Source organism: Canis aureus, chromosome 28 (assembly GCF_053574225.1).
Source record: "Canis aureus isolate CA01 chromosome 28, VMU_Caureus_v.1.0, whole genome shotgun sequence".
Taxonomy (NCBI): domain Eukaryota; kingdom Metazoa; phylum Chordata; class Mammalia; order Carnivora; family Canidae; genus Canis; species Canis aureus.
The window spans coordinates 5,229,379-5,241,985 of record NC_135638.1 but is presented as its reverse complement, the minus strand read 5'-3'; the positions used below and the strand labels follow the sequence as shown (position 1 = coordinate 5,241,985).

Here is a 12,607-nt window from a genome sequence, read left to right as displayed (position 1 = left end):
GAAACTAATGACCTGTTCAGCCAGAGGGCAGGTGGTGACATTTTTCCCATGTTGCAGACAGGGATTCCGTCCTGCAGGAGTAGAGGAGGGACAGAGATACTGAGGCTTTGGGGGGGCTCCATACGTACCTCCTTGGCAGTGAAATCTGACTCAGGAAGAATTCAATTCAAACTATGGTGGTGGCTTTGGTCAGTGTGGGGTAGCTGTCCATGTAGTTTGCCCTACAAACGAAGGTTCTATCTAAAATTGAGAAGTCAATATTCTCAGCAGTACGTAGGTGTCGGTGGTAACTAGTCAACTTAGATTTGTAAGGACCCAGAGGTTTTCCCTTTTAGAATCCATGGATGGAGCGAAGGCACGTCTAGGCTTTGCTTCTCTTGAGGACCTAAATGTTGGTCGTCTGTGTGACGTGCAAATTCTCTCTGTTCGGCCCAGAAACATCCCACACTGCGTGTGAGTCCTGATTTGGTGTGTGTGTGTGTGTGTGTGTGTGTGTGGCCACATAGTTTAAGTTACTTTTCATTATTCGATTTATAAATGTACCAATTTTGCTTCTACCCCTGGGACAAATGACTTCATTTTGAAGAGGAGCTAAAATGTGTAGCTGATAGGCCATTTGTAGGGATTCAATATTCTTATCTTCCCAGTGTCCCAATGTCTTGATTCCGGATGTTTCTACCACCTTCTCTGAATCAGAAAATACGAGATTACCTTAAAAATAGAGAAAGAGAGGGGTGCCTGGGTGGCTCGGTCGGTTAAGTGTCTGCCTTCCTCTCAGGTAATGATCTCAGGGTCCTGGGATCGAGGCCCACGTTGAGCCTGTGTGGGCTCCCTGCTCGGCGGGGAGTCTGCTTCTCCCTCTCCCTCCACCCCTCCCCTGGGCTCGTGCTCTCCCTGTAGTTCTCTCAAATAAATAAGATCTTTAAGTAAATACAATCTCTAAAAAAATAGAGAAGGAGGAAAGGAGAGGTGGGGAGGAGAGAGATGGGGGTTAGGAGAGACAGTGAGGGAGGGAAGAGAGGAGAACAGAACCGCAGGACACCTCATTTCATTAGGTAGCAATTTCTCCTTTTTAGCTGTTAACCTGGACAAGTACCTCAGGATCACCTTGGGCTCCATTTCCTTTGTCCGTACAAGCTGTCCTTGCATTTTCATTAAAAAGGCTAATCATAAGAACCTCAAATCGGTGATTAAGGAATGCAGCAGAGGATTGGAGCTTTTCGCTTCTTTTCTTTGAGTCTTGTCCTTAGTGCTTTCTCTAAATTCTGAACACTTTCTCTTATAGTCATGGGATTACTGGTGCTTAGTCCTTACTCTTTGGAATGAGAACATTTAAGAGCTTCTATCTTTAGCGATTCTGGGCTCCGAGTAAGTTCTGAAATGCACACAAAAATATTTCTAATGCTCAGTATTCATGACATCACTCTGCTACCTCCTATCCCAACCCCCCCCAGACGTTCATAAGAAATAATTAAGCTTTTGTTATTAGCTTTTACTCCTAGGAACTATCCTTACTGGGGGAGGGTGATGCCATTTGGATAATGCTATAATTTATTAAGTGGTATGACTTATTAGGATAAGGATCTCGGCTTTGGTTTTAAAATAAATATCTCAGACCCTAGAGTTCCTCTTCTATCATCTCCGGATTCAGCAAGTCATCTCTGGGCCTGACATTTAGAATTGGAAAGTAATGTTTGCTTTCTGCTTGGCAACTTAAAACAAATTGAATACGGTGCTTTAGCAGGATTCTAAGAGGGACTAAACTAAAAGCTTCCCCCCCCCCCTTTTTTTTTTCTTTGCAGAAGACTAGCTAAAGGTATCCATGCTTTTCTGAGGGACAGGACAGTTCCTCAGTCACAGGTCACAAATAAGGTGGGGTTTAGGGCAGCCCGGGTGGCTCAGTGGTTTAGTGCCGCCTTCCGCCTGGGGCCTGATCCTAGAGACCTGAGATAGTCCCATGTCAGGCTCCCTGCATGGATTCTGCTTCTCCCTCTGCCTGTGTCTCTGCCTCTCTCTCTCTCCCTGTGTCTTTTATGAATGAATAAATAAATAAAAATCTTAAAAAAAAAATAAGGTGAGGTTGATCACCCAGCAGGGAGCACCTTTCTCTAATTTGCACAAAGTGCTGAGTGGAAAAGGCACCAGCTTCAGTTAGATCCAGGCTGGGTGCAGGGACCAGGAGCTGCTACGGTCTCTGCATTAGCCCATCAGCCTAGGTTCAGCCTCCTTGATACTTGTGCAAATATTTTCTTTCCTGTGTACTAGAAGTTGGAGAGATTAATGAGACAATTCAGTGGTATTACTTCTCATAGAAACTCGATTCACAGAGTTTTAAAAGATGTTGACCACAGTTCTAAGGGGAGTAAAACCTGTGCTGCTGAGTCCTAGCTGCCTGACCTCAGAATGAACAGGTGAGGTCACTAAGCCAACCACACATAGAGTCTCCAACAGAGTGTCTCCCCGTGTGTAACCCCTGCACCCACCCCCAGCTTCCAACACATTTCTTAATTTCTAGACATGATCTTTTTGCAGTTCCAGGTTTCTCTGATTTTTCTGAATAATCGCTGTCTTGTATTATCCAGATAACACGGCTGACATGGAAATAGAAATCTGTCTCTTAAAGTATTAAGCATCAACTTCTCTGTGCTACACAGTTCTCTTCCTCCCCAGGTGCTGTGTGGCTTTCTAGCCATTTCAGCCAAGAGCTTACGGGAGGAGCAGAGGCAGAGACCTACCTGCTTTCGTGCTCCTCGCTCAGGGGTCAGGCCCGGTGTTCAGGGAAGCCTTGGGCACTGCAGCCTGCCTGGGTGGGAGGGCCAAGGTGAATGGTGGGAAATGTTGGGCTTCGTGCTCAGGGCCCCTCGAATGTTTGGTAGTGTTCACAAGCCCCGAAACTACCGGTGAAGTTGATGTGGCAAGAAGGCATCGGTTCTGTTTCTGTGCCCTAATAACCATCACTATACCTACAGAACAAGTTTTCTTAAAAACTGCATCCTTCAGAGCCTTCAGAAAGTGGCCATTCTTCTGTGTTTATATCAGACTTGCATTACTGATATATGATTTTTGATCTTTAAAAATGATCAGCTCTCTAAGGACCTCGAGGTTTGGGCTCCCTCCTCCAATCTAATCTCTCTCTCTCTGCCCCCCTCCCCTTTTGCTCTCTGTTTCCGCCCTACCCCCTTTTGGCACCCTTTGGCCTGATACTTATTGTGTTTTTATTTCTTGATGCTTTTTTTTGTTGTCTTGCTTCTCCTCTAACTTAAGTTAGATTAGGTAATACAAGTATCTGTTAGCATTTGCAGTATTTCCTCCCCAAAATAGAGTTAGAGGGTTGTGATCTTGCTCTTAATGTATCGAAAGGGGAGAAGAAGGATCCCTGGGTGGCTTAGCAGTTGAGCATCTGCCTTTGGCCCAGGGCGTGATCCTGGAGTCCCAGGATCGAGTCCCACATCGGGCTTCCTGCATGGAGCCCGCTTCTCCCTCTATGTCTCTGCCTCTCTCTGTGTCTCTCATGAATAAATAAATAAAATCTTAAAAAAAAAAAAGGTGGGGGGGGAAGAAGAGTGTAGATAATGCTGGTAATTTTTAAGTGACTGAAACTAGTTAGTATTTTCACCATTTTTGGTGAAAATTATTTCACCGTATTTTTAATATGGTGCTTTACCATATAAAATAAATGAAATATTTACCATATTTTAGCTGTGTGAGTGTGCATGGATGAAAATATGTCTGTGGCTTATTTTATGACCCAGAATAATAAATGAATCAGAATATGAACACTTTATCCAGCCCTCTGTGCTTTTTGGAGATGTATGGGGAGGGATGGCTTGGGTTTTCTGGTTCTTATTTGGGGAAGGAGTATTTGACATCTTAAAGCACCATTTATCTGCATTCATCCATTCCTCTTTTATTTTGGCCATTGTTCATGGCCGTTTTCGCAGAGAAACAGATTCTGGCTGGGGGTGAAACACTGCTGCTCGAAGGGAAAGCTCAGCATCAGTGTGGGATGAGATGAAGGAAGTGTCTACAGGATTTCTGGTTTTTAAGGTTGTTTTTGCAGAGGAATCTACTGAAGTAATATTTTACATTTTTGGTTTAGAGATCTCTTAAAGACTTGGGTTCAACATGCTTTACACGATGTGAATACATTTTAATTTGATAAGAGTATAAAATCTGAAGAAACTCTGTTTTTGAACTGATTTTACTATACATAGATTTGCGGGGGATTAAAGAGTCAGAGAGAGAGGGAGAGGGAAACAGAGGGGGAGAGAGAGAGAGAGAGAAAGGACTTTTATAATAAAGGAAACAGAAAAAGAGGTAGCTATTCACAAGGCAAGAGGTGAGGATCCCACTGCTTCTGGCTCTGTCTATACATTTTCTATTGCAGATAAAATAAAAATGTATCCAAATGGGGCAGCTCCTGTCCTGTTGATATCTCTCACATTTATCAAAACTTAGCGTGCATGTGATTTATCGAAGATGCTTTTGTTAAAGAGGCTGCATACAATTTCCCTTTGCCCCCATCATTGATTTGGTAGATTTGGGTGGTCTTCTGAAATGGGGGCCACATTTTCTTTCTTACTTGGGAACACTCAGCGTTCAATCTCTCGTCAGGTAATTTTTTTCAGGTAACTCATTCTGAAAATGAAAGAGAAAAATTATTTTCTAGCTTTCTGTGTGGCTGATGTACACTTTTTACAAGGTTGCATAAGCTATAAATGCCAGAAGGGGCTTGCTGGTGGGGCAGGGAAGTGCTCAACATTGTCCTTCCCAACAACCAGAATGCTGCCTCTCATCCTGCGTGTATGGAATTCTAGAACAGTCTCTGCCACTGACTCTTCTATAACCACGTTTTATTTATTTTCACCAAACATTTAGGAATACACCGTAGGTAAGTATCAATCCAGACGGGTTTTTGAAAATAAAAAGGGACAGTCACGGGGAGACCTTTTATGGTTTTTAATTAAAGCTAAAATGCCTGGTCGTGTTTAAAAAAATATTTGATGTATAGCTACAGTTTACTTATTTAAAAAGAAATTACACTTAAAACAGTGAATGTTAAACAGTAAAAAAAAAAAAAATATATTGATCTAGGAACCGTATTGTCAGGCTCCACAGTGTGAATAATGAATTAACCTCATATTGAGATAATCTAGATTCTGATGCCACCTCCTTCTTCAGATCTCTTTGTACCTTGTAAAGTGCATTATGTTCAATCACATGTCTCTCAATATGTTGTGTGGACTTGAATGGATGTATCAGAACCTAGCTTAACTAGTTGTTTAATGCCAAGGACCGGCCACAAGCAAGATCACTGTAATGAACTCATGCGCACATGTATTGTGGTCACATTTAAACCTCTAGTTAGTGGTTGTTTGGACATGTCTAAGAAAATTTTATTTTTAAAAAAAATTTTTAAGAAGATTTTCTATGTGTATATAACATACAAATGATGTAGGCAGTAGTGTGTACGAGGAATAAAAATGAACATCGATGGGTTATTCCTTACTTACTCTTTGACTAAACAAAGTTAATTTTTTTCACTCTAAGAAACTATATCTGAAATAGGTTGGGTCCAGTATGGGAAGTGCATAGGTTCACACGTAGCCCGGCCATCGTGTACAGTCTAAGGCCAGCCAGCCAGTGGCCAACAAGGCAGCCTTGAGTGTGTGTCCTGCTTGCCCAGCCTTCCTGAACTTTTCATCTTTTTTTCAACATCAGCAGTAATGCTGGTAATCCTACCTCTCCCACAGATGCTGTGGGATTATTTATTATTTATTACTGTGCCAGTAAAATGATACAAAAAAAGTAGAAATGCTTCTCGAAGTGTGTGTGGAGATATTTTGCTTCTGATGTTATCACTGTTACCAGAAAGACTCTCTGAACCAATGTTTTCTTGCAGACATCTCTGTGACCAAGGGGAACGGTAGTGGTCCAAAAATAATGGTTTTTAGAATTGAAATTTAAATATGAACTAAATGAGAGACTTTCCTGTTATTTAGGATAGTAATGCTAGAATTTCATTGAGCAAGTAGAATAATTAGGTCATAGTTTCTTTTGTAATTAAAAAAACCCCAATATCCATTCTACTTTGTAGTAGACTAAATTTTGGAGTTGTTGGGATGAGCACTGGGTGTTATATGTTGGCAAATTGAATTTTAAATAAAAATAAATAAATAAATAAATAAATAAACAAATAAACTTTGGAATTGTAAGATGGTCCTAATTACCTGGGTCTGCTTGACAGGGTTGGCCTTTGCGATTCTCTCATCTGTGCACCCAGTGTTCGGTTTATATGGGTCTCTATTTCCTGCCATCATTTATGCCATATTTGGAATGGGACGTCATGTTGCCACAGGTAATAATTTCTGTCTATATTTATGCTTCTCATGTTACTAATGAAAGGGACTTAGAAGTGCTCAGTAGAGGGCTGCCTGGGTGGTATAGTTGGTTAAGCTTCTGACTCTTGGTTTCAGCTCAGGTTGTGATTTCAAGGTCATAAGATCAAGTCCCACACTGGGCTCCACGCTGAGCAAGGAGACTGCTTAAGACACTTTCTCCCTCTGCCCCTCCCCTCCACGTTCATGTGTGCGTGCATGCACACTATCTCTCTTCCTAAAATAAATAATTCATTTTTTTAAAAATAACTGCTCATTAGTTGCTGATTACATTTCCAAAGCAATTCTAACTTTACTTCTGAAAACCACAGCAAATATTAGGGCAAGACATTTAACTTTCCGTTTCTAATATATACTGTGACTTATTGCTGAATTATTATGTAATCAAGGTTATTTTAAAGATTCTTTGCACTTTTAAGTTGTTAAAAGGTCATAAGAGAGGGACATATATTCTGAATTTACAATGAAGTGAGGGAAAGTGAGCTCTTTGAGGGAAAGAAAAGGCTATCTAGAATTTAGTTACTCAAATATTGAAAACCATTTTTTATGTGATTGATACTTGGAGTAAATGATCTTTTAGGTTTCTTCCAAGCTAGATTCCATAATGCCCTACATCTGCATTACTAAATAGAATGTGAAGTATCACCGTGATAATAGAGCAAACTGGTTAAAAACCCGGGTTTTAGATGGTTCTAGGTGTATGTCTCCTTTGTTGTTTGCTATTTGCACATCCTTGGACAACATTTTGAAAGCCTATTTACTGCTTTCTGGATAGTGAAATAAAAAAATTCATATGATTGTGGTGATAATTAGATGAGACGGTTGATGTACTGTGTCTCATTTAGTACTTGTTACATAAGATATAATAAGTAGGTTACTATTATTACAAAAATGATACCTTAATCTTAGTTATTTTTTTTCTTAATCTTAGTTATTAAGGTTATAATGATAAAAATACTTTTAACTAGAAATATCTGTAGAGGCATTTCTATTTATTTTGTGTACTTAAGGTCTCAGCCTCTAAGTATGTGTCTATTTCTTCAGTGGTCAGTTTGTGTTATTGAATACTCTTGTTTCCTGTTTCTAATGTAACAAGTTGCCAGGAGCTTAGTGGCTTGAAACAAGATAAATTTATTATCCTACAGGGGCACCTGGGTGGCTCAGTCGGTTAAGTATCTGCCTTCATTCAAGATCCCGGGGTCCTGGGATCCAGCCCCACGTCAGGCTCCCTGCTAGCAGAGTCTGCTTCTCCCTCTTCTTCTGGCCCTCCCTCCGCTCATGTGTTTCTCTCTCTCTCTCTCTCAAATAAATGAATAAAATCTTTTAAAAATATTATTATCCTATAGTTTTAAAAGTCAGAAGTCTGAAATGAGTTGTGTAGGTCTAAAAGGGAAGTGAAGAGCTAACAGCTAAACACTGAGCCTAACTGAGGTTTTCACATTTATCATCTCATTTATATTCCCCCAACCCCTTAAAGGTAGATATCATTACCCCTGGTTTATAGATGAGATAATGCATATTCAGAGTAATGTGCTTTAAGTCACATTATTGATAAATAGAGGACTTGCCTACAAGTCTAAGCAGTGATCTTAATTCCTGCCCTGAGGACATTCTCTATGCAAGTCTGTAGAGAGGTGGGAAAGTGTATGGCCTGGGAAGAGCAAGTAGATGAGTGTGGCTGTGTGTTGAAGGAATATGCATTTTGCAGGAAAGTTTCTACTTCTCCCATGGAATAGAGTGAAGGGTGGATGAGTTGGGGGTTCTGAGAAGAGTGGTTCCTATAGATGTATTTGGTTTTACACCATGGATTCAGTTTTAATGGTGGAACCCAACCATTACTATTAAATCAGTTACTAATAGAAGATCTCCCTCCCTCCCCATCCCTCTACCATCCGTTTTTAGGCACCTTCGCCTTGACATCCTTAATATCAGGCAATGCAGTGGAACGGCTTGTCCCACTGAGCAGTGGGAACCTCACCACACGGAGTAACACAAGCACTCTGGGTTTGTCGGACTTCGAGCTGCAAAGGATTGGTGTTGCTGCAGCCGTTTCCTTCTTGGGAGGTGTGATTCAGGTAAGTGGTCCTGAGACTTGGGAATGAAGAAAGGGAGAGTGTGGAAGGAAAGGCAGTTGGTGCTTTGCTTTTATTCATGATCATGTTTTTGTCTCTCTAGACGGCTAAAGGGCAGATGTGTTTTATCTTTATGGAAATACTGTCTACTACATAGAGTAGCTACTCTGTAAGTGCTCACTGAACAAATGAATCAAAATCAAGAAATCAAAGTTACCAGGAAGCAGTTTTTGACGTAAGAACAAGCTTTCTAAAAAAAATGCTCTACAAAATGGAATGGGCTTCTTTATAAGACAATGAGACAAGCTCTTGTGTTCATACAGTGACTGGCTCATCACTGTAGGATGAGGTAGGAGAAGTTCCTACAATGAGAAATGAGAAGAGATGTGACCAGGTTTCCAGGGTCCTTCCCAATTTTCAGAGTTTATGATAATAACTGCCGATAGCAGTAACAAGTGGCATTTTGTTTGTGCTAGACCAGGTCTCACAGGTGTGAGGTCTTTGGACTCACAGACTTTGCCTCACAGGTGTGAGGTCTTTGGACTCACAGACTTTGCCTCTTTCAATATCAGGCAGCTTTTTTTGAGCTTTTTTTTTTTTTGAGTCTGCTCTAGTCTTTCTATCTCTTCAAAATATCAGACTATGTAATAATTAGCTGTTTCTAATAGTTATCAAAATTAGATAATTCAGAAGTGAATATAAAATAAATGTAGGAAAGTACTGACTATTAGACGTGGAATTTGTCTGCTAGCCATTTTGACTTCTTCTGTTTGATGCCGAGCTGTAGGTACATAAACTTCCTGGATGGCTGTTTGCTGGGTTGAGAGAGGCTCTGTTTTACAGTGTAACCTCATTTACAAGGTCGAAGATGGTGTAGAGATCAAGAGGGGAGGAGAATAGTTGATGATTGCCTGGAATTGGAAATTTGGAAGAAAAGATGTGATCTAGCGAGAAGCAAACAGAAATTTTTAGAATTATATTGTGTTCTAGCAATGTAAAAAGTGCAGGAGAATTTAGGATGTAAGACCAGTACTAACTCAACTCTTCCCAGTTCTTTAAAAAATAGACCATCTGAGTGGAGCTTTGCTTCGGAGCCACCAGACCAGAAGGCCGATAGGTATTTTGTGCAGCACTGGCTCCGCTTTCATGATTACAGCAAATTGGTTGCCTTAGTACCCTGTAACCTTCATTTTATTTTTTTAAACATGGATGATGTCCATGTATTTTGAGACTTGCACAGGCAAGCTTAGTGGCTTCTTCTTCCTCGATTGGCCACTGTGAGACCTGTCATCTGTGCCCACCTCGGAACCCCTCAGCCGTGTGAATAGGTGATTCAAAAATGGGTATGTTGCCGTAGATTTGGTATAGATTTTCCATAATTTCTGCTCATTTAAAATAAAATAAAAATCTCTCTATTCACATAGCAAAGATAATATCATTACTCCTTCTGGTCCCACTTTTTTCCATTAATATCTCTCTTTGAATTTATTATTTTTACTAGGTTTGAACTTTTATTCTATTAAGCATGAAACAAGTAGTTTAAGGTGCATATGAGTATTTTTAAAAATCCAGGAAAGTAAAAAAATAAAAAATAAAAATAAGAATAAAAATAAAAATCCAGGAAAGTGTAACTAACAATAAGACCCAGCAAACTTTGCTTAGTCTTACCTTAACCACTTTCCATAGTTTATTTTTTTTCTCCATTGTCCATAGTTTAAAACAATCATCAGGTATTTTGTTATTGTCTAGCATATTTGTAGTAAGAATTTAAATGATAATAAAATATAAAAGTAAAAGCCATGATTCTAACAACATAAAAAATACACGTCTCATTTCTCGGACGGAAACTCCCTAGAATCGTGAGAGTAAAACAGGATATTATTAAAGATAATAAAAATAATTTGGTTTTCATAGACTTTTATTACACGTAAAATCTGATCCAGAGAGTCGCATATTTTGTCTTATAACTTCACAAACATCTGCTTTCCTTTGTCTTTAGCTCTGATCCTGGATCTGTGACCCACGTTTTAGCCAATTTTTGAACAGATGGCTGGACTTTATTTGACCTCCAAACTCATCTGTCCATTGTCAACCAGAACCCTAGGGTCTGTTGGATCTGTTAGAGTCAGCTTTTCGGTCATTTTTCCTTTCCTCCTTCAGATTTGAAATCTACTGAATATGAGGGCAGTCCCAAGAGGTCTGGCTTCTACAAATGCAGACGGTGTTTGTTTGTTTACCTTGTTTTATTTATTTTAAATTCCAACTGATGGAAATACTTAGGTTAATAAAATTATATTGTTAAGGCATTTGAAACAGTCACATCTAATCTGGTTCACAGACTGTGTATCAGTTGGAAACGCTGTCAGCTGTAAGTAACTGAGAACCCTGCTACCAGAGGCTTACCTATACAGACATTTCTTGTATTTTGTGTCACACGAGGTCATGGAAACAGGTTCTTCAATGTCTGCCAACACATTCGATTGATGAACTGATCTGCCATTTTTTTTTTTTTAATTACATAATAAGGTCTCTGTGAATTAGTGCTTTTCCTTTTTTGCCTTCTCTTCTGGTAGTTCATCAATAACTTTTTTCCCTAAATTGTTGCTTTTATTTATCTAACTTCCTTTCCCATGCAACTGTTTCTCTGCTTCTTTACTTGACTTACATTCCTTAACATTGTTTTAATGATTCTAGTATGCTCTTCTCTTTAATTTTAACGTTTCTATGTTATTTTTAAATTTATTTTTTATTTTTTAAAAGATTTTATTTATTTATTTGAGAGAGAGAGAGAGTGTACTCATGCAAGCACGAACAGTGGGAGGGGTAGAAGGAGAAGCAGGCTTCCTGGTGAGCAGGGAGCCTGATGTGGGGCTAGATCCCAGGACCTGGGGATCACGACCAAAGCGAAAGGCAGACATTTAACCGACTGAGCCACCGAGGTGCCCCTGTCTGATACTATTTTTAGGAGAAACTATGGCATAAACAATGAATTAGAATTAAGATGTATACTTAACAGCAAACTGTTTTCATAACTTAAAATTCTGGTTTTCTTTTGAGAATTGCTTCCTTTTTGCTTTTCTTCCAACTTTCTGTACATCTGTAATATTTTGGTTTGTTTTTTTTTTTTTTTTTGGTTTGTTTTCTACATAAGATATTATTTGGAACAGAGGGTATTTGAGGTTAATTACAGTACCTTAATCTATTTTCCAGTTTCGTAGCACTTAGCCTAGCACTCTGCACATGGTAGATTTGCAGAAAAGCCGGTGAATTAAAAAAATGAACTATTCAGAATCTGAAAATCAAGAAATAGCAGACATCATGCCAAGTAATAATTTTGTGATTTTAAAAGAGTTGAGTCTGACATTTGTTGACTTAATTACTATAGCAAGAGGAGACTCTGAAAACAGGTACATCAGAGAACTGTCCTTCTCCCCAGCCCACCCCCTTTCTGCTGTATTCTCGCCCACTTCCTATGGATAACCTGTCTCATTCATTTCTGGTTTATACTTTTGCAAAATGAGTTTTTTCTTATTTACCTTTCTTTCTTACGTGAAAGGTAGCATTCTTTTGTATTTGATTTTCTTCACTTAACAGATCGTTGCTTTATTTTGATACTCTTTTATTATCTTTTTATAGGTTTATTAGCCATTTACTGCTTTCCTATGAATTTTATGTTCTTATCCTTTGCCCATCTTTCTATTGGATCATTAATTTTCTCCATATGGATCAGTATGAACTCTTTGAATATTAAAGAGGTTAATCCTTCATGTGTCATGTATTATAAGCACTTTTCTTTCTGTTTCTTTTTTTTTTTAATTTTATCTTTGGAAGGTTTTTTTTGTTGATTTGTTTTTGTGGGCTTTTTCTTGCTGCATGGAAATTCCAGGGTATATCCTGGGAATCATTCCATGTTAGCTCCTAGAAATGCCCCTCATGATTTTTTATTGCTGCATTGTGCTTGATTGTGCGGATATATGCCATTGCTTATTCAACACATCTATATTTTGGCATTTGATTCCAGCATTTTGTATTTGTTAACAATGTTGCCATGCATATGCATATGTATTTTCATATTGGTGGTGGTGTCTGTTCAAGGTGAATTCCTAGAATGGAGTTACTGGATCAAAAGCTCAATGC

The 12,607-nt window shown here is 39.2% G+C and overlaps 1 protein-coding gene across 1 annotated transcript in view; it reads left to right on the top strand.

Annotated features, from left to right (window-relative positions):
• The window catches only part of SLC26A7 (solute carrier family 26 member 7), a 113,216-nt gene that overhangs the window by 20,108 nt on the left and 80,501 nt on the right, over nt 1-12,607 (top strand). The window contains exons 3-4 of the mRNA XM_077876295.1: nt 6,248-6,358; nt 8,301-8,473. Coding sequence (XP_077732421.1) covers nt 6,248-6,358; nt 8,301-8,473 — 284 coding nt within the window. The remainder of the gene's footprint in view (nt 1-6,247; nt 6,359-8,300; nt 8,474-12,607) is intronic.